The sequence below is a fragment of the Rutidosis leptorrhynchoides genome, chromosome 10 (assembly GCF_046630445.1).
Source record: "Rutidosis leptorrhynchoides isolate AG116_Rl617_1_P2 chromosome 10, CSIRO_AGI_Rlap_v1, whole genome shotgun sequence".
Taxonomy (NCBI): Eukaryota; Viridiplantae; Streptophyta; class Magnoliopsida; order Asterales; family Asteraceae; genus Rutidosis; species Rutidosis leptorrhynchoides.
This window is the reverse complement of record NC_092342.1, coordinates 263,987,650-264,009,992: the sequence shown is the minus strand read 5'-3', so window position 1 is coordinate 264,009,992 and position 22,343 is coordinate 263,987,650. Positions and strand designations below refer to the sequence as shown.

The window sequence follows — 22,343 nt, the reverse complement described above, 5'->3', positions numbered from 1 at the left end:
TTTCACAGATTTTTACTTCGTCGGGAAGTAAGACTTGGCCACTGGTTGATTCACGAACCTATAACAATATATACATATATATCAAAGTATGTTCAAAATATATTTACAACACTTTTAATATATTTTGATGTTTTAAGTTTATTAAGTCAGCTGTCCTCGTTAGTATCCTACAACTAGTTGTCCACAGTTAGATGTACAGAAATAAATCGATAAATATTATCTTGAATCAATCCACGACCCAGTGTATACGTATCTCAGTATTGATCACAACTCAAACTATATATATTTTGGAATCAACCTCAACCCTGTATAGCTAACTCCAACATTCACATATAGAGTGTCTATGGTTGTTCCGAAATATATATAGATGTGTCGACATGATAGGTCGAAACATTGTATACGTGTCTATGGTATCTCAAGATTACATAATATACAATACAAGTTGATTAAGTTATGGTTGGAATAGATTTGTTACCAATTTTCACGTAGCTAAAATGAGAAAAATTATCCAATCTTGTTTTAGTTATATCTTCTTCATTTTAAATCCTTTTTGAGTGAATCAAATTGCTATGGTTTCATATTGAACTCTATTTTATGAATCTAAACAGAAAAGTATAGGTTTATAGTCGGAAAAATAAGTTACAAGTCATTTTTGTAAAGGTAGTCATTTCAGTCGAACGAACGACGTCTAGATGACCATTTTAGAAAACATACTTCCACTTTGAGTTTAACCATAATTTTTGGATATAGTTTCATGTTCATAATAAAAATCATTTTCTCAGAATAACAACTTTTAAATCAAAGTTTATCATAGTTTTTAATTAACTAACCCAAAACAGCCCGCGGTGTTACTACGACGGCGTAAATCCGATTTTACGGTGTTTTTCGTGTTTCCGGGTTTTAAATCATTAAGTTAGCATATCATATAGATATAGAACATGTGTTTAGTTGATTTTAAAAGTCAAGTTAGAAGGATTAACTTTTGTTTGCGAACAAGTTTAGAATTAACTAAACTATGTTCTAGTGATTACAAGTTTAAACCTCCGAATAAGATAGCTTTATATATATGAATCGAATGATGTTATGAACATCATTACTACCTTAAGTCATGAATGAAAGTTTTTGTAGGTGTTTTTGGTCGTTGGTGTATGGATTAGATATAAATGATATGTAATTTTGTTTTCATGTAAATAAGTCATGAATGATTACTCATATTTTTGTAATTTTATGAGATATTTCATGCTAGTTGCCAAATGATGGTTCCCACATGTGTTAGGTGACTCACATGGGCTGCTAAGAGCTGATCATTGGAGTGTATATACCAATAGTACATACATCTAAAAGCTGTGTATTGTACGAGTACGAATACGGGTGCATACGAGTAGAATTGTTGATGAAACTGAACGAGGATGTAATTGTAAGCATTTTTGTTAAGTAGAAGTATTTTGATAAGTGTCTTGAAGTCTTTCAAAAGTGTATGAATACATATTAAAATACTACATGTATATACATTTTAACTGAGTCGTTAAGTCATCGTTAGTCGTTACATGTAAATGTTGTTTTGAAACCTTTAGGTTAACGATCTTGTTGAATGTTGTTAACCCATTGTTTATTATAACAAATGAGATGTTAAATTGTTATATTATCATGATATTATGATATATAATATATCTTAGTATGATATATATACAGTTAAATGTCGTTACAACGATAATCGTTACATATATGTCTCGTTTCGAAATCAATAAGTTAGTAGTCTTATTTTTACATATGTATTTCATTGTTAATACACTTAATAATATATTTACTTATCATTTAACATAATTAACCAAGTGTATCAATATCTTAATATGATTCATATGTACCTAGTAAGACGTTGTTATAACGATAATCGTTATATATATCTTTTTCGAGTTTCTTAAATTAATAGTCTCATTTTTATGTATACAACTCATTGTTAAAATACCTAATGAGATACATACTTATAATAAAATCATGTTAACTTTATATATAACCATATATATGTCATCGTATAGGGTTTACAAGTTTTAACGTTCGTGAATCACCGGTCAACTTAGGTGGTCAATTGTCTATATGAAACATATTTCAATTAATCAAGTCTTAACAAGTTTGATTGCTTAACATGTTGGAAACATTTAATCATGTAAATATCAATCTCAATTAATATATATAAACATGGAAAAGTTCGGGTCACTACAGAAGTAACCCAGAAGGTCTCTGATGCTCGGCTTTAACCTTCGAGCAAGTCAAACACTTCCCAACATAAGTTGCAACGTCCTTCTTAAGATTCGGCCACCAATACTGTTCTTTAAGGTCGTGGTACATTTTGCCCGCTCCGGGGTGAATCGAATATCTTGACTTGTGGGCTTCATCAAGTATAAGGTTCCGTAGATCTCCATAAAGAGGTACCCAAATTCTTCCGGCATAACATCGGAGTCCAGACTCCCTAACCTCGAATCGAGAGACAAGTATGTTCAAATGTTCATGAGTTATATTCTCCTTCTTGAGAGCCTCATCTTAGGCTACTCTGATCTGGCTGTTGAGGTTCGAATGGATGGTGATGTTCAGAGCCATAACACGAAGAGGTGCCGTCCTCTCCTTTCGGCTTAAAGCGTCAGCTACAACATTAGCCTTGCCAGGATGATAACGGAGTTCACAATCGTAGTCGTTGAGCATCTCGATCCATCGACGCTATCTCATATTTAGTTGCTTCTGATCAAAGATATGTTGGAGACTCTTGTGATCGGTGAAGATAGTGCTCTTAGTTCCATACAAATAGTGTCTCCATAATTTGAGCACAAAGACAACGGCTCCAAGTTCAAGATCGTGAGTAGTGTAGTTCCGCTCTTGTATCTTCAATTGATGGGAGGCGTAAGCGATAACCTTTGATCTTTGCATCAGTACACAACCAAAACCACACTTCGATGCATCACAATAAACAACAAAGTCGTCACTGCCCTCGGGAAGTGATAGGATAGGTGCGGAGGTTAACTTCTTCTTCAAAGTTTGGAATGCTGATTCGTGTGTGGGTTCCCAAATGAACTTTTTGCCCTTGTGAGTCAGTGCGGTCAAAGGACGCGCAATCAGAGAAAATCCTTCAATAAACCTTCGGTAGTAACCGGCGAGACCTAGGAATTGGTGAATATGCGTCGGAGTAGTGGGGGTTTCCCACTTACTGATAGCTTCAATCTTGGTGAGGTCAACTTTGATACCCTGGTCGCTCACAACATGACCCAGAAATTGAACTTCCTTCAACCAAAATTCACACTTGGAGAATTTGGCGTAAAGTTGCTCTTGTCTCAAGAGTTCAAGCACTAGTCGGAGGTGTTGCTCATGTTCTTCTTCGCTCTTAGAGTAGATGAGGATATCATCTATGAAGACGATAACAAACTTATCCAAGTACGGCTTGCAGACACGATTCATGAGGTCCATGAACACGGCAGGTGCATTTGTCAACCCGAATGGCATCACAAGAAACTCATAATGACCATAACGAGTTCTGAACGCAGTTTTCATCACGTCACTTTCCTTCACCCTCAACTGGTGATAACCAGATCGCAAATCGATCTTTGAGTAGACACTCGATCCTTGTATTTGATCAAAAAGATCGTCAATTCTGGGAAGGGGATACCGATTCTTGATAGTCAATTTGTTGAGTTCACGGTAGTCGATACACATACGGAAGGATCCATCCTTCTTCTTCACAAACAACACAGGTGCACCCCAAGGCGAGAAACTTGGTTGGATAAATCCTCGATCAAGTAGTTCTTGTAGTTGGCTTTGTAATTCTTGCATCTCGGAAGGTGCGAGTCTATAAGGTGCGCGAGCTACAGGTGCAGCTCCTGGCACTAAATCAATCTGAAACTCTACTGCTCTCTACGGCGGCAATCCAAGCAATTCCTCTGGGAAGACATTGGAAAATTCATTCATAATTCGAACGTCGTTCACGCTCTTCACCTCAGTTTATACCGCTTTCACATGTGCTAGGACAGCAAAACGTCCCTTCTTCATAATCTTTTGCGCTTTCACGCAACTAATGAGGTTCAACTTCGAGGTACATCTCTCTCCATAGATGATCAGTGGCTCACCATCTCCTTGCGGTATACGAAGTGCTTTATCTCCGCAGATAATATCGGCTCTTATCTTGCTCAACCAATCCATACCGACTATCACGTCAAAACTTCCCAGTTTGATGGGTATCAAATCTATTTCGAAATATGTACCAGCTATGTTGATAATAGCTCCACGACTAATATGGTCAACCTTTTCAAGTTTTCCATTGGCGACCTTGACAAGCATACTCTCTTTTAACGGGACTAATGACCAATTAATCTTATCGCAAAAATGTCTACATACATAACTTCTATCCGCACCAGTATCAAACAAGACAGAAGCTAAAAGATTGTTGATTTTGAATATACCTGTCACCAAGTCGGGATTCTCGCGTGCATCCCTTGCATTAACGTTGAAGGCTCTACCTCGGGGTGGTCCGCCGTCTTTTAGCTTATTTGGACACGCATTTATGAAATGGCCTGTCTGCCCACATTCGTAACACTTCCTTGGCCCTGTGAGGTTCGGCTTCCCATTCAAAGTGGTGACATTGCAGTCTTTTCCAACATGCCCAGACCGTTGACACTTCTCGCAGACAACATTGCAATACCCAGTGTGGTGTTTGTAACACCTCTTGCATTGAGGTAGGGTTCCCTTGTATTTCGGGTTGGAGTTGGTGTTGTTGTTAGGGTTGGGGTTTCCACCGTTGTTGTTTCCTCTGAAACCCTCATGTCGTTTCGCCGGGTTCTGTTCATAGTTTCTTCCCCTGTTGTTGTTGTTGTTGTTGTGGTTATCCCATGGCGTAGCATACGCCTCATCAATGTCTTGTGCATGTGCCATCGTGTTCCACCACGTGAGCGCGCCGTCAGACAGCGTGCAAAAAGCAAATTTGGTTTTGTTATCCTCCGAACAGTTGCTAACTCGGAATACTGATTCAAGTTTCTCGAACCATCTGGTGAGACCAACTGGTCCCTCAGTGCCGCTAAAGTTATGTGGTTTACAGCTCTGGAATTCCTTGTAAGTATACCCATTTCGAACGGGTTGAATAACCGGTGGTGGTGGCGGTGGCGGTGGAGCTTGGGGTTGCATTTCCGCAATGGCTGCGGCTACACGTTCTTGGATCATCTCTTCAATTTGAGCAGCAGTAGGTGTGGATCGACCGTTAGCCATGGTGTTCTATACAAACATTTTGACTCAAGTCAAAATCCAGCATTCAATATATAATAATATAGTATATAACAACCAACATGTAAACAGCACAACACATGTTAATTAAGTAACGCAAGTTGATACAAGTACCGCAAAACACCATACAGTAACGTAAATAGAACACTTGTGCAAAAAGTAACATCACTAAGTTTCCATTCATTAATAATAAGTTTCATACATTATGATAGATTAGTACAATACATAAGTGAAATATGAAACTACAACTAGATTACATCATGAAATCTAATACAAAAGGTCCTACGGTGAAGGTGGGTGTAGGATGTCTAAAACCTGAGCCAACTGCTCCTCGAGCTCAGTAACCCGAGCTCGGAGGATTCCCACCCCCCTTGTCAATTCCTCGACAGTGGGAGATGATGGGGCAGGTGGTGCTGGTGGTGCAGGTGGTGCCGGTGGTGCCGGTGGTGCGGGTGGTGCAGACCGCACGAAACGGGGAGCAGACGTTCCGGCTCCAGAAATAATCAGTACGTAACGGGGTGTCTTACGCACTTGTGGGTCGGCAGGGTACGACACAATCCGCTTACGAGCAGTAACCCTACGACGTCGACCAAACGCGTCAGTGAAGGCTCGTCCTCTGTTGATCCCCGGAATGATGGTACCGTCGAAGCGATACCGCTTCTTCGGCGGGGTGGAGGGTGGCTGAATAGGTATATCAGCAGGGTCCTCATCATCACTGGAGTCGTCTGAGGAAGAGTCATCTGATGAAGAATCGGCGGATGATGAGTCATCCGAATCATGTGGTGGTGGCACTGGTGGCTGGTCTGGCAGTCCGTGGGCGGCCATCATCTATCTGTATCTGCCTGGCGGAATTGGCACTAAACGTCCATTAGGAGTGCGTCGGCACGGCATGCGCATATGGTTACGGAATGGCCCTTCCCCGAACTCCGCGGGAATCACAACACCGCCGATGCGGGCCTGTTGCTCGGAGGGTCCGGGAGCAGACGGAGCTGGAATCTCCGTAGGGTCCACGTGTCTGTAAATAGTAGCCACTGGTGCCGGCGCACTACTACTAGCTCCGGAAGACGAAGCGCCGGGGTCACTCGTGGGTAGCGGGATCGGTGTGTCGGCAGCAGCAGCAGGTGGGGTGGCTGACGAGTCTAAACTGCCCAAAACGATAGCAGGTGGAACATCCGACATCTGAACAAGGAAGAATAAATTTTCCATGTCAGTAAGTCATAAAGCAAGCACGTATTAGGCCAACAGTTTAAATCATGTATAACAATAAGTAGCATGGCAATAATAACGAATCGTACAGAAGTAGCATGCAATCGAAAGCAAGTAATATCATACAGTAGTGAAATCATGTAATATCATACGGCATATAGCAGTAAAAGTAAGCAGCAGCATGCAGTAAGTTCAGCGGAAACAAGTAAACTAGCAAGTTGTAGATTAGTCCTATTAGTGAATCCTACTCGGGTCAGTCTTAGACTCACTAATGCAACCTAATTCCCTACAACCAATGCTCTGATACCAAATGTGATGCCCCGTACAAAACCATCGTGTACGAATCATCAACAACAGGATCATTACAAGGTTAAGTACTATATGTTGTAATAAAAGAAGTTGCATTCACGATAAAAAGATGACGTCATAACCGACGTCAATTGTTTTACACCAACAGTATGCTTCTACGAATAGCAAGCATGAATAAATGTATGTGACCCTTAGGTCGTTACAAAACATAGTTCAAAAGTATTAAAGTTTGAATGCAAGATAAACAGTTCATGCGGTGATAACACTAGAGCAGCTGGTGTCTACGTCAAGACTAGCACGACAGCGGAAGCAAATAACCTTAAGCACCTGAGAAAAACATGCTTAAAAACGTCAACACAAAGGTTGGTGAGCTATAGTTTAAGTATAACAGTAAGTAAGGTAGGCCACGAGATTTCAGTGCTACAAAGAGCGTTTCAAAATAGTATGATAAAGTATATGTTAACCGTGGGCACTTGGTAACTAACTTAACGTTTATACCCCTTGAAAGTACACTTGGCAAGTGCGTATGTATACGAAGTATTAAACACTCGTTAAATGCTAGCGCGACTAGCCCGAGTGGGGATGTCAAACCCTATGGATCCATATCTAAGATTCGCGTTCACGGTTCAAAAACCAATGATTAAACGTTAGCGAGCTAAAGGGAATGTTTATGCCGTTGTATAACCCACACATATATAAGTTTAAGTACTCGTGCCTAGTATGTAAAACATAAAATTCACATGTATTCTCAGTTCCTAAAATAAGTTAAGGTAAAAAGGGAATGCTATAACTTACAATGATAAAGTGGCGGTAAAGTATGACTCGGAAAGTAAGCAAGTAATGAAAATCGTCCAAATGGGTCCTCAACCTAAGTCAAATAGTACTAAGTCAGTAAATCTTTCGAATAGGTTTAAAAGTATGTAAATAAGGTCTTAAGGGTCATCATCATTCATCATCAAACAAAAGGCGTAAAGTAAGTTTCGTTTATGAAAGTAGTTTAAAACAAGGGCTGACTTTGATCAGTCACCACGGCCTCTACCCTTAATGAATTAAGGTGAGACCAGTGGACATGGCTATGTATATGAGTCCTTTAAGTGTGGTAAAATTTACAGAAGCAAACTCGTCTTCGTTTGACCGTGGCGACGGTCTAAGTGCGAGTAGGTCAGAAATTTCTGCACATCGTTAAAAGGACATAGTGACGATCGGAGGGCCATAAATCCTAAACCGTAACTCGGATTAAGACGAGTCCTATATGAAAAGTTATCTACTCGAACATAAGTGTACAAAGTTATAATTAAAGAAATCTTACTTACATGTTCTTGAACTATTAAAGTTAACTTTTAGTTCAAGATTAATGAGATCAATGTTAACTAGTAACACTTGACCAACAAGAACATAAATCATGAAATTAAAGTGCAAGTAAATGAAGTAAATAAGCTAAGTAAACAAGTAACTAGTAACTAGTTCATGGGTTGTTCATACTTTAAAGATTCAAACCAAAGTTTGATCTTTAAGAAAGTAAACTTTAAAGTTTACTAACATGAATTACAAGTATGATTTACAACACATGAACCTTAAATCTTTTGAAACAATAAATGTAGAATCATAAACTAGTAAGTTTATGTTCTTGTGTTCTTGAAAATACAAGATATTATGAAGAATCAAACTAAAGAGTTGATTCTTGAAACTAATAAAGAACAATAACAACAACTAGTAATTAAGTAACAAACAACAACATGAACCAAGTAACAACAAACAACAAAGAATGATGATGATAAAGGGTGTCTTGGTTTCGGTTTTACAAGAGAAAAAGGAAGGAGATTAAGTTTTGTTACTTACAATTTTAGAGAGAAAAGAGAGAAAAAGTTTGAAGTGAGATGAAGTGTGTGAAGAGTGAATGAAGATACAAGTGAACAAGTAAACAAAATTTGAAAGCAAACACTCCCTTGGGAGCCTCCCAGCCGACGGTCCGCAGTCCACAAGGGGGAAGGGAAGAATTTGTTGGTCACTAGCATGAAAAGCTCTTTAAAGTTGGTTATTAGGTGTTAGTTCATGGGGATTATGTGCAAGTAACATGGTAACTAGATTCCATACAAGTTAAGTCATCTAGTTAAGTCTTAGGAGTAATACTTACATACAAAAATGGGCTAACTAATTCCTTTAAGATGTAGGGTGGGCTTATAAGCCCATGTTCAAGAGTCCATAACATTAATCAAGCCCAAGTTCAAGTAGTTTAACAAATAAATCCAATTAAAGCCCAAGTAACTAACTAATCACCATAGTTAATTAAAATGATTAATAAAATCAATCATGAATGTAAATAATACTCTAAAAATATTATTCGTGAAAGTTTCGTGTGTCACAAAGACGTTTCGGGCAATTAAAGTCAAATTCGGGCAATCATGACAACATGTAAATGTAATAACATACATTCGTTTTATCACACATATTAATAATAACAATTATTAATAAATAAACGTTGGAAAATCCAGGGTTGTTACATATATTCCAAGAAATCGTGAGGAAGCCGGAGAAAACTTATGGAAGGATTATTTTAGTGACACACCCGTGTTTCCGCCATATAAATTTAAAAGGCGTTTTCGTATGCGGATTGAACTATTTCTCCGAATATCGCAAGGTATTTCTAATTTCGATTATCATGATATTCCCGAGCATTTTAGATTTTTTAGGGAACGTTTCGATGCTATCGGTCGGCCGACTTTTACAATATTGCAAAAAATGACTTCGGCTCTACGCCAATTGGCGTATGGAACTGCCGCCGATATGTTTGAAGAATATTTAAAAATGAGTGAGCAAACCTCAATACATTGTTTAGATAACTTTTGTAAATGTATTATTACATTATACAAAGAACGTTACATGAGATATCCCAATGCATACGATGTTCAACGATTATATAGTAAACATGAGGAGAAACATGGTTTTAAGGGTATGCTCGGGAGTATTGATTGTATGCATTGGGAGTGGAAGAATTGTCGCGTTGCTTTGAAGGGACAATACACTAGGGGTGATCACAAGAAACCTACCATTATGCTTGAAGCAGTTGCTTCGTATGACTTGTGGATTTGGCATGCATTTTTTGGAATGATGGGTTCCAACAATGATATAAATGTTTTGAATCAATCCTATGTTTTTTATAAACTTAAAAAGGGAACATCTCCACTAGCATCATTTGAGGTAAACGGTAATCAGTACACAAAAGGCTATTACCTAGCTGACGGTATATATCCTGACTGGGCTACTCTAGTCAAAGGTTTTGTGTGTCCGACAGATGATCCAAGGATTAAGTTTACTAGGTTTCAAGCTAGTGCCCGAAAGAATGTAGAGAGGGCATTTGGGGTTCTTCAAGGTCGATTTCATATTTTAAGGTTAGCAGCACGCACTATGTCGGTAAACAAGATGCGGAGAATTATGGACTGTTGTATCATATTACATAATATGATTTTGGAAGATCAAGGATTTGCGTTAAGTGATTGGGAGGAAGAGTTCATTACCGAAGATATGGAGAATCGTCCAGAACGGATACCGAATAGAGGACGGGATCGAGACATTATCATTCGAGAAATAAGAGATAGGACGGTGCACGACCAACTAACCGATGATCTAGTTGAGCATATTTGGAACCTTCCGTCCACATTCCGCACCATGAATGGTTAAATTTATGTAATGGTTAAATTTTATGTAATGGTTAAATTTTATGTAATGGTTAATTTTTATATGTTTTTAATTATATGTAATATAATTTGTATTGAAAATAAAATAAAAAATAAAAAGAAAAAATAAAACTGTGGGACCTATTTGACACTGGAGGGGCGTCAGGGTTATTTTGGTGTCAAAGGCTGACACTGCCACGTCACAGGCAGATTGCATTTTTTGGCCAAAAAGTGAACAATCTGCCTGTGACGTCACATGGTTATTCATGGTCTTACGATCATGAGTATTGCGAACGTGTCAAGCATATGTAGGCTTTTACAAGCAAAGGATTGTGGTCAAGATCAACATACGATCTGATCATGATATACTAGTCCAATTTTCCTTTAGTTAATTTTGATTGGGAACATTTTCCTTGTAATGTTTTCATATATTAATATAACTAGATTTTGAGCCCGCGCGATGCACGGCTACTCAAAAACTTCATGTACATAGATTTTGATTACGTCGATTTCATATAGACCTGCTAATTTGAATAACTACATGTTGATCTCAAAACACACATGGCTAATTTGGATCACGACTGGAGGCACATTTAGACTTAAATGTATCATTTTATAAAATAAAAAACAGTAATAAGCAGTGAGATAAAAACGAATGTACATAGTTTTGATAAAGGGGTCATGTAAACCCAAACACAAGAAAAAGAAGCCGAACAATAACTCCCATTATGGCAATTAATTGAATATATCAAAAGTAAAACATAGAAAAGTATGTAACAATATGGTCTCGATCTTTAAGCATGATATGGTCTTATTCTAAACATCCCAAAACCTCACGTGTATATCTTACCTGCAACATGAATATGACTAAATCTTGAAGGGGATGGAACATCCTTGAATTTAAAGCAATTAATTTTGTGTTCGCGAACCTTCAATTGGCCGCTACCCGTTGGCTATCTTCATCAACTGGTATAAATATTCTCCTTTCCCTGATGTCGTTTTTGATTTTGAAAGTAACCGTCAATTTGTTCAACCTATGTTTTTAATTTTGTATTCTTATTGATATAATTGAACATTTATTATACTATTATCTGGTTAAAATACCTAAAACATATGAACAATCAAATTAAGCCAAAAGTAATATCTTTATAATTTACAACTAAAAAAAAAACCGTACATAATATAATAAAATCTCACCGTTAGCCGTTTTTGGTTTATTAATAAAATATCACCGTCTAAAAAAGTATATGTATATATGTACGTGTATATATACACACACACGTATAGGAACATTAGGCTACCTAGATGGGTACATCTTATAGTGTGTCAACTAATGAAAGTTTTAAAAAAACGTACAACAAAAAAAATAATATAAAAGATAATATTTTTAATAACTTACACTTATGATAATGTGCAGAAGGGAAAAAGATGGATGATTTGAGTAAATGTGATGAAGATGACCACTGTATATATAGTTGAAATACATAGCTGGTTTAAATCCTGATAACACACGTTTATAATTATAATTATCTTAAATTTAAAATTTGATAGAATACAATACTCCAGAATTTACGGATCATCTTAAATTCGTGGTTATTGTTATGTGTTTTTCCTTTTTTTTTATTCAATATTCATTAAGCTTAAATGTTGTTCACATTTAATCCCATCCTAATAATATAATACGTATTTATATTTAATACGCCTTTTAATCACACTTGACACCTGGAATTAACAGTTGTCAGTGATCCCGAATTTAACTCTTCTGCTGACAATTAGGCTAATTACAACTCTCTATTATATTAGTACTAGATTTATGAGCCCGTGCGTTGCACGGGGACTAATCCGCAAACATTATTGTTTTATATAGAAAAGCGCGTTTATAAATACTTACATAGTTGAGTACACTCACGTGCGCATTTAAACGATAGCTTCAAGTCAACATAATACCATACCAAGCCATAAAGATGTATAACACTGAAAAGGCTTGTATTTAGATTTGCACGACTGCCCAAACCTGTCAATGATTTGAACAATTGTCATATTCGACCTTATTATTATAATCGATTAAATGGTTGACTTAAGTAGTCAAATCCATTTATTGAATAAGTAATGATCAAACCAAACACACAACATAATTCATACAAAGAAGGTATATTAAACATTTAAGTTAGTTTCAGAGATTATGGTGTTAAACACAGTTCTCACTTCCTTTTCAGGCTGCTATGTGCTGATAATATCAGTAAACGCATAGGTTATTAGATTAGGTGTATGTATGTATACACGTAAAAATATATTTGCAGTTACAAATATGAATATTGTGCCATTTGCATACCAAAGCAGTTCTTCCATGAGGGTATTGTAGTGAAATGATCTACTAACATGAGTTGACGGTTATGACGACTGGGTTTCTAACGAGTGTTACATGTCTTTGTCAAAAATCGTAGCTTATTCATTTCAGAAAGTTAATTCGAAGACTCTGTCACTGCATAAGACATAAACAATGTTTTTAGTATGAAAAATTAATTACATATATTTAACACTTCAACCACACTTCCATATTTTTACTCAGCAATGCATAGAAGAAAAAAATGGTTAACAAACCTACTGGAATTTAGTAAGACTAAAAAGTTAATGTGCAAAACATTGTTATATATATATAAAAGTTATACCAACCTAAATTTAATTGAATATATATTTCAGACCTGATTACGCATCTACACGCTGCTGCACATGTTAAATTCCAATCATAGTTCAAATACAGTGGGCTAATCAAAGTATTCGATCGCTATCGAGTCGTTACATGTTTTGTAAAACCAATCTCTGTTCAGTCCGATCAGTTCAATGGTCTCGTCGTAGGTGCAAATTACCGACTGCAAACAGTATATGCAATGATAATACTGTTGAAGTAACTGTGAGTGGTTGTGTTCTATGTATGGAAAAATTTATTTATTTTTATGTATCAGTAAAGTGCCTTAATATACCTATTCTGTTAGAAGTTAGTTCTGTTACTGATAACAGTTTTAGATATGTAATGTAAATGTTGGTTAAGTAATACAAAGTGAGTCTGGTGGTACTTTGATTGTAAAGTAGCTGGTACAGTATGTGCATCAAAATCGATCATTTTGTGATAGACAAACAGCTGAAAAGGAATAGAATAAAAAAGAAATAGCAAATGATGCTTGTTACATAATTCGGAACAGAAATAGAAAATGAAATCTTTAGAAGAAAAATAGGCAAGTCCTTTACGTTTTTTGCAAAATGATGGGTATTAAAGTTTATTAATAGTCAAATACATAGGTGATCACGGGTAGGTTCTCATTTATCGTGTGGGCTTCCCTAACGATTTGGGACAATAAAGAGACATTATGCTTAAATCATGTAGGGTATAGATATGTGGCATACCGAGTTCGTAAGGTTTTCCCACGCTGCTACCATCATATTTCAAGGCCACAACAACTACAGAAGCAACATTTGAATCCATAATCAGGTTGAATTCTGAAAATAGCATATGTATAGCAAAGTGATTAAAATTAACTTGAATGGAATTAGATTAAAGGGAGGGAAATTACATCATACTTGGTAGATCAACGTTGACAAGTGGAAGAAACTTATACAATATTATTTAGCAAACTGAGCCCATGAATTCAAGAATAAAGATCCGGCCTTATGTGCCAAGCATCACAACAGGTTGCAGTCTTAATATGTAGGCCTGAAATGAAGATGATAATTAGTTAATTACACTATGTTTACTCGAGTTATGCTTTATCTCTAATGGGTACGAGTAGATGTGATAACTGTTTAAATTGGGTGAACATGTATGAAGTTGCTAAAGTGTATTATAGACTCAAAAAGCTAACAAAGATTCTAATACATATTTAACCCACTTTATTTATGAAAAAGCAGTCATATAATTGACCACCCGAAGGTAAAACACAACAAAGTTATGTTATACAAAGTCATCTCTTTTCAAAAGACGATCAAGTAAATTAAGTGTGTAATTTCTGTTTTTCTTATCTTTCATTGATAGATATTTTCATCAATTCATGATTCTCAATAATCAACCCCCAGTTATTAGGTGTTTTTTAAAAGCATAATCAAAATCTTGCTAAAAATATTCAAATTGAAATTTATAGTAAATGTTGTTCATTGTTGCAGGGACTAAACAGGCCAAGTACCAATAAAACCAAGCTAAATTAAATGATGTAGAACCTTTATGCACCAACATTTTGGGCAAAATTTTGACAACCAATCTGACCCGTTGCAAAATAACAAAAATGTAATAAAAAAAAAAGTTTAAAATAACAAAACCAATCTGACCCGTTGCAAGGAAAAAAAATCAAAAAAAAAAAAAAAAAAATCATCTGTTGCAAAATAACAAAACGAATATGAAACTTTACTTTTCAAAACAAATCTATACATATAGATAAACAAACAACAAATGTTCATTTGCTACTTTCAGGCAGACAACTTAGATCAATAAAAAAAAAAAAAAAGATTATTAATCAATTTTTTTTTTTTTTTTTTTTTTTTTTGCTAAAACACCTAGCTATGAAATTGGAAGGAATAAATCACATGTTTTGTTCTTTGTATACTTTCAAAGTCACAAATTATAGTAAAATAGCATACAAATTTGTAGAATATAAAGCAAAAGAGCGTAAAATTTAGTTTCAATTGAATGATGATAGAAACCATACAATGTAAACTTCTATGGTTGAATATGTAATGTTCAAATCAAAAACAGATTAGGTACCTTAATGACGAGTGGTAATATGTTATTGCAGTCTATCACTGTCAATCCTTCACTTTTTTGACTGTTTTGTCGCCATGGCCTTAAATGAAGAGAGGTGTAAGTGATAAAATTCGTTGTGTTATTAACGGTCCGTAAATTTTATCTTCGTCTGAAAAAGGAATCATTTGGTTTTGGATCGAGAAGTGGTGGACTTGACCGATGTTGCTTCGTCCGGCTAGTTTATTTCTTGTGTTCCTGTTATTAGACTATCTTCGGTAAATCTGGTTGGTGGTGAAGTTGTTAAGACCCTTGTACCTGCATATTTACATTTTATACTCGCAACAAATAAGAATCATAACAATGCACTAATGATTCTATACTACTTATTTAATGGCAGCCTTGAACTGCTCATAAGTGACCTTTTCTCAAGTCTGACAATCAAGTCTACAACTGATACATCCATTGTTGGTACACGGAAGGCCATTCCGGTCAACTTTCCGTTAATGGCCGGCAAAACCTTGCCAAAAGCCTACAGAAACAGGAATAAATTACATTCGTAAACTTAGATCAGCATATAGATCCTCCACCCTATTTCCTAACCAGCCAACTTTGTAAACTGAAAAAGAAAGTGGCATGAAGTAATAAACTGCTGATATAGTCAATGTCAGTCTATTTACCTTGGCAGCTCCAGTGCTTTTTCAGTCACGTTAACTGTTGTTATAGAATCATCAACAATGCCAAACCTGTCATTGATATACAAACCAAAAACATAAGAAATGGAATCATAAGTTTATATAAATCACATAAGTATGCTGGCACCACCCTGATCATACATAACCAATCCAAATCAGTTTATCTTCTTACATAAAAACCAAACAAACAGATACGTAAAGCAACACCTAGGATGTAATTGAAGGGTAAGTAAATGACAAAATGAGTATGATTCCTTACACAAGTTTTTGTTTATCGTAGACTGAAGATATGGTTAGGCAGCTAAATGGAAAAACACAACTAAAATATCCACAATACAACAACAACAACAACAACAACAACAACAACAAAACCCAATACCACAATGAGTGGTGTATGGGGAGGTGAGATGTAGACAATCCTTCCCCTATCCGAGAATAGAAACAAGTCCTTTCTCTACCCAGAAAGTAGAGAAAGTCATCCCTCTCTCTATTCGACGAATAAAGAGATTGCTTCCGAGTGGACCTCCGGCCAATGAGTAAAAAGTTTTTTTTTTTGAGAGTATAAAAAAAAAATTAAAATATCCACAATAGAAAAGGCAAAAATCCAAACAGACCTTCAAGTGAGCAGCTGCCTTGTCCTTGTCTGTAAACACTCCAGTGGACTCAACCTTTAGGGAAAAATCCCCATTCGAAAATGACTAACAACTACATGATCTAAAACAGACATCATGTGGATCAAGTGCAAAGTGCATTTTAAATGAAGTAAACATCCTAAAATCATGCTTTTGAAAAAGTTAGCATGTTATTAAATTACTATTAATATAGATCCCATGATCATAGGTGACAATAATTTATATTAATATAATTTTAGTGTCAATCCAACCCGTTTTGATACATGCCAAAAATATTAGCCATTTTGTCCCAGTGCCATAAGTGCATGACCCACCCATATTACCCACATTTAGTAGATTCAATATCCAAAGATAAGCTTTCATGGAAAGTGGGCAGGTAGAAATATGCAAGTGTAGTCGTAGGACTATATGAGATGTGTCTATTTCATCATTGTAGATGTAATGAAAAGAAAAAGAAAAAAAAGCCACATATTTTTAACTTGTAACAGTTGTGAATCCTTTGTAATAGACATGTTGATCAATCTATAGGAGGAGGATTAATATATATATATATATATATATATATATATATATATATATATATATATATATATATATATATATATATATATATATATATATATATATGAGAATTTATTAAACTTGTAGTCTTTGCTAATCATGATATACAATATAAAGAGAGCCTGAAAAACAACCTATAGATTCAACGGCATTGGATACAGGTAAACCTTTTGTTCTTCGATCTTGGTTTATTAAACTATTAATGAAATGTGTAAATGTTAAACAAACAAAAAAGCTGATTTAAATGATAAAAATTAAAACTAAACAACAGAAGATCGCAGCTAACCTGGGGCAAATTACCTCAACATCGTTGCCCCAAACATTCCTTGTGCAGCCCCAAAAGGAGCCCGTGTGTTGCACCTTCAAGTAGCCTGTTTGTTGCTACTAAAACAACCCGTGTTCAGCCCCAATTGTAGCCCGTGTGCTGCACCTTCACGTAACCCAATTGTAATCCAGTTACATGATCATCTTATCAAAATACATCACAACAAATAACAAAATGCAAATAATCATTTAATTAAATAGTTCATGATTATTAATTTTAAATCGGTTGATGATAAACATCGATTTATATTTCGCATACCTCGATTTAGAAATAACAAACCTTATAATCGACAACAACATCACGATTTTAAGATTCATCAAAGCAATGGCCTGTTGTAAGAAAAACAACATGATTAAAAATAAGCAAATACGCACAATAATACAAATAATCATCTAACAAACATGATTTACTTTTACAAATATCAGTACTTCTTTGTAATTAACATGACATGAATAAAAAAATTGACACTGCAACTATACTGACATGTTTTTTGTATCCAAACCGATGAAAAAGCAGAAAAATAAAAAATAAAAAATAAAAACTGAAAATAACTGCATCATTGTCCCAATCGGGAACCAAGACATACCTTTATTCAATCGTGTTCATAACGTTTCGAGTTGAGCGTATCTGCCATGTTTGTTTAAGCATCATCGGTGAAACTCAGGAAAAAAAAACTAAAAATAACTGCATCATCGTCCAAATCGAGAACCAATATGATTTTTTTATTCATCCGCAATCGCATCAGGTTTTCTCGCCATTCACATCACCAATCGCGATTCACATGATTAAACCTTCCGATGACTGTTGATCTTTTGATTAATTCATAATAGCATCTTTTGATTGTATTGGTGATTTGACGATTTTGGGTTTGAAGATGAGGCGTGTATGTGGACGATTTAGGGTTTTGCTTATTGAAGATGCGTGATTTAGGGTTTGAATTTGAGTTGTAAAAGAGGGAAAAAATCATAAAATGGTGCGGGCAGTTAATCTGGATTCAAGATGCGTGATTGAAGATGCGTAATTTATTGTCTTGTTTTTTTTGTTGTTGTTGTGTTGGTTAATCAATTGCAGGAGAATTGGAATTCAATTGAAGAAGGAGAATGAAAAGGGTTTAACCCTAATGGAAAACTTGAAAGTTCTAGTGATTAATTTGGGACACGTGGCAGTAGAAGGTAATTAGTGATTTATTTAATTCAAAATTCTGAGAAAATTATAAATGCTGAGGAGTAACCAGGAAGCGCTATGTGTATTTAACTTACCGGTTTAGTAATATAGAAGATATATAGAATATATAGATATAGATAATATTAATAATAATAACTAGCCTTTAAGAGCCCGTGCGTTGCACGGCGAGCCCTAATAAAACTAAGTATAAAATGAATACGAACTTATGAAAAATGAACACAACAACGTCAATATAAAACATCACACTTGATATGTAAACAAACAACGTTTGTAATTAAACCAATGCATTCAAGTACATGACAAGTATGACAAGTATTTATCATAAGCTAAATATGACAAGTATATTTGTACATCTAATAAACTAAAAGTTGCTATATTGTTTAACAGTATTATAAGCTCACTTTGATAAATACATAGTGAAATCGACCCGTTCAACCTCATTTCCCAACCTAACCGACCCGTTCATGTTGACATAAACAGCCATAACAATTTCAATTCAATCACTTAAAACTGAAAAGCATTCTTACAAATTAAAACAACTTACATGTTGGTTTTTGGTAGAGAGATGACCGAGAGTTAAATCGTAAAGTACACCCATCACCTTCGGGCAGAAGTGCATAAGAGAAGTCAGAGAAGAATTGAGCCCGACACCCCAAACCATTGGCAGTGTTGATAACATTTGTACTAAAAAGTAATGTATTGAAACGATTGGTATTGTATATGCTATTAATGAATACAATTACAATGTATCTTTCGATTGTTCATAGTCAATTATTTCTTTTCTTCTCCGGGTTGTGACCGTTACCATATGCAAACCAAATTCATTCTCCATCTGCCTTCACAAATCACTTGTGTTGAAAATAATATAGAAAATAAATTAAATGATAATAACTTTTGGATAGAATAAGTGATATAGAGTAATAGTCTATAAGTACATGGTCAGAAAACCCCCATATTCCTACACCCATAACAACCATTACCTAGAAAAAAGGTGTGAAGCTTACTGCATAGTTTATTGCAAAATAAAAGCTCACCAGCGCAAACCTTTACACCATTTCGTGATCTCAAAGCCTCAAACTGATCCGAAATCTCAATTGCAAGTTCCCTACAACACCATGAACCAAACATGTAACTAAATACAAAATAATGAAAACAATTTGAAGTAAATGTATTGAAAGTATTAGATTCGTAAACGCTAATAATGAATACAATTATGAATATGCGTAGTAGTTGTTTCGTTGAAAAGTTAAACACAACATTTCGAGTCACAGCATTGCACTAAGTGATCCTAATATTTGCTACTTGCATTATGATATAAATATGACCGTATCTGGGGAAAAGTCGTCTATGGTGGAGAATGAAGCTAATAAATGAGCATGTACCTGCAAGATTGCCCATCCAGTTGGCATTATTTGCAAGTAAGCTTGCGAAGATGTCCACAACAGTAAGTGCAAGAAACTGAAAAAGGATCACGAGCGTGACAATGAATCCGACAAAAAGGAACAACTTAAGGAGTCTCTACATAACCAGGATATCAGCACTGAATTTCTTCTGACCAATGGATACGATCTGAAATCACAAACAATAAAATGATTTTGTGTAATTTTACACTATATACGTAATGAGAGTGATTAGGCTTCAGTACCTTCAAGATAATTATAACAACAATAATTACCAGCCAAAATAGACCATAGACCTGTGATTGTTGAAGCTTTTTATTAATTAGTATATAAAAATAATAAAAGTAGAGTGAAAATGCATATTCCGTAGAGGTCGCGGTAGGCAAGTGGTTAAAATAACATGTTAACGGCCAAAATGTTTTCATTATTAATTTTATTGATTATTGTTATTACAATAGTAGTATATACCAAGTACAAACTTTTGGGCGACTTTCACCCGTTCAACCTATTTGAGATGTTCTCCTTTTGTCCAACTTGTCGAAATGGGAATTATCTAAAGCGGAAGAAAGTTCAATGTTGTATCCTGCCTTTCTGAACTCAATATCACGTGTGCGTTCTGATGACTGAAATAACATAATTTCGAAGAATAATGCAAAGAAGTACATTGCAAAAGCAATATATCTAATTAACTTAAACATAATACCCATAGAAGTAAAATTTTGTATGCATTACCCCCATCAACACTTTGGCACGGTTTTTATGTGTTGCCCCAACATCTGCCCAAATAAGACAAATTATGTATGAAGTTTGTTGTTCCACAACAGAAGAACTCAATCTTTCCTGGTTAAGATCATTTTTGCAGCTGGGAGACACCACTCTGCGTGAAAATCATAATTTAGATTTTTATATTACCATAACAACGAATGAAACTGAAATAAAAAAACTTACAGATAAAAAGTTGAAGCCATCACTCAAATTTAATCGAACACCTAGTGTGCATCCAACACACTAACAAAATCGCAATCTGTAATTGCATCAAAACAATACAAACACCGATTGAATTACAAACAACATCAGACGTTTAATTACATACCTGCTTACACAGATTCACCGATTGAATTTCCGTTTCAAACGTTGACGAAGAACTATGTGAAATTTCGCGATAATTTAAAAACTTTATCGATCGTAGCTTTTATGTTTCCGAATCAGATATGTATTGATTTTGGCTGGTGTATCAATCGAGTTATTAGGGTTAAAGCAGATCAATCGGAGATCAGAGTAGGAGAAGGACGATTTGGATTAGGGCTTGGAAGCGTTTGATTTTTTGCAGTAGCGGTTTTTTTTGCGTTCGATATAGTTTTAACAAAAAAAAAAATAAAAAAAAAATGATGGATTATTGTGGTGAACAACACGTGGAGGTTGATTAGAGAATCTCTATCTTCTCTCTCTTATAAACCTTATAAAACGAGAGACTTACATCTGACGTGTCACTCCACTAATTACTCTCATTAATCTAATCCACGTGTTAATTAACTAAGTAATCAAGATTATCCCACTTGATCACAACAAAATTACACGTGTACCAATTGTCTATACAATTAACCAGGGAAAAAAACATAAATTAAAAGTCAAAACCTGCAAATCCTTATTTCTCTCTCCATCGTTCATGGAAAAACCCTAAAAAAAAAACTTCGCCGATTGTGTACGGGTAAGGCAATAAAAAACACAGCCGCTATCCCTCAATTATCCATCATAATTTTTTACACACATCGGTATCAATTTTATAGATTTCACACATTTTCCTTATACACCAGCAGATTTTTACGACGAAAATATCCGCCGTCCAACGACTGCCATTCATACCGATCATAACGTATACAATAATTACACTTTTTCGTAATTGATTCAAGTCGCTTGAGAAGTTTTTTTGTTCATATCATCGGTAATCGGATGGACTTCCGTCTCATCATATTCAAAGGTCCATGAATGGCTAATCAAATTATATTGAGTGGTAATAATTTTGTATATTACGTTTGATAAGGTAATGGTACTGTTATGGTATTATTTCATAATTCATAATTTTGGTTGTTAATCTTTGGTTTTCTGGATTACCAAATTCAATATTCAAGATTGAAATCACTCTATCATGCCTGAATCATTGACATAATTTCATAAATAACAAAATTGAAAAAGTTCAATGTTTCTTATGCAAAGTGTGCATATAATTAACCAATCATAATCTGTCAATTTAACATTGCAACAAGACGATTATCTACAGGTATGTTAATATTTGCCACAAATTCGAATTTTTCTACATTTTTTTTTGCTACCAGTCAACCAGTCGTCAATCCTGTTTGATTTTTCTGCTACCGAT

At 35.3% G+C, this 22,343-nt stretch overlaps 2 protein-coding genes across 20 annotated transcripts; one reads left to right on the top strand and one right to left on the bottom strand.

Moving 5' to 3' along the window:
- Positions 1–9,510: 9,510 nt before the first annotated feature.
- Positions 9,511–10,449, top strand: LOC139871015 (protein ALP1-like). Its single transcript, XM_071858767.1, has one exon. It carries the CDS (start codon positions 9,511–9,513, stop codon positions 10,447–10,449), a length of 939 nt encoding a protein of 312 aa, XP_071714868.1.
- A 1,632-nt stretch (positions 10,450–12,081) lies between these two features.
- On the bottom strand, positions 12,082–21,298 carry LOC139873565 (uncharacterized). Of its 19 annotated transcripts, none has more exons than XM_071861498.1 (14): positions 20,918–21,298; positions 20,702–20,846; positions 20,475–20,592; positions 20,215–20,265; positions 20,126–20,138; positions 19,952–20,027; positions 17,194–19,674; positions 15,852–15,917; positions 15,196–15,703; positions 14,022–14,154; positions 13,848–13,940; positions 13,148–13,315; positions 12,778–12,927; positions 12,082–12,459 (listed from the first exon to the last, which is right to left on the bottom strand). In XM_071861498.1, exons 1-7 carry the CDS (start codon positions 20,935–20,937, stop codon positions 19,660–19,662), a joined length of 438 nt encoding a protein of 145 aa, XP_071717599.1. In that variant the 5' UTR covers positions 20,938–21,298; the 3' UTR covers positions 12,082–12,459; positions 12,778–12,927; positions 13,148–13,315; positions 13,848–13,940; positions 14,022–14,154; positions 15,196–15,703; positions 15,852–15,917; positions 17,194–19,659. The 19 variants fall into 19 exon arrangements, with proteins under 19 accessions (XP_071717599.1, XP_071717594.1, XP_071717589.1 ...); XM_071861493.1 differs by lacking the exon at positions 12,082–12,459 and having other exon boundaries at positions 12,682–12,927; positions 15,196–15,489; positions 15,594–15,703; XM_071861488.1 differs by lacking the exon at positions 12,082–12,459 and having other exon boundaries at positions 12,682–12,927; positions 17,194–17,255; positions 17,346–19,674.
- Between the last annotated feature and the right edge of the window lie 1,045 nt (positions 21,299–22,343).

Excerpts from the sequence above, each read along its gene's own strand:
- LOC139871015 (XM_071858767.1), top strand. The coding sequence starts at position 9,511 with ATGACTTCGGCTCTACGCCAATTGGCGTATGGAACTGCCGCCGATATG.
- LOC139873565 (XM_071861498.1), bottom strand. The coding sequence starts at position 20,937 with ATGGCTTCAACTTTTTATCT. Across the intron at positions 20,847-20,917 it reads ATGGCTTCAACTTTTTATCT|AGTGGTGTCTCCCAGCTGCA; the intron begins GTAAGTTTTTTT and ends ATTTTCACGCAG. Across the intron at positions 20,266-20,474 it reads AAGGAGAACATCTCAAATAG|GTCTATGGTCTATTTTGGCT; the intron begins GTTGAACGGGTG and ends CAACAATCACAG.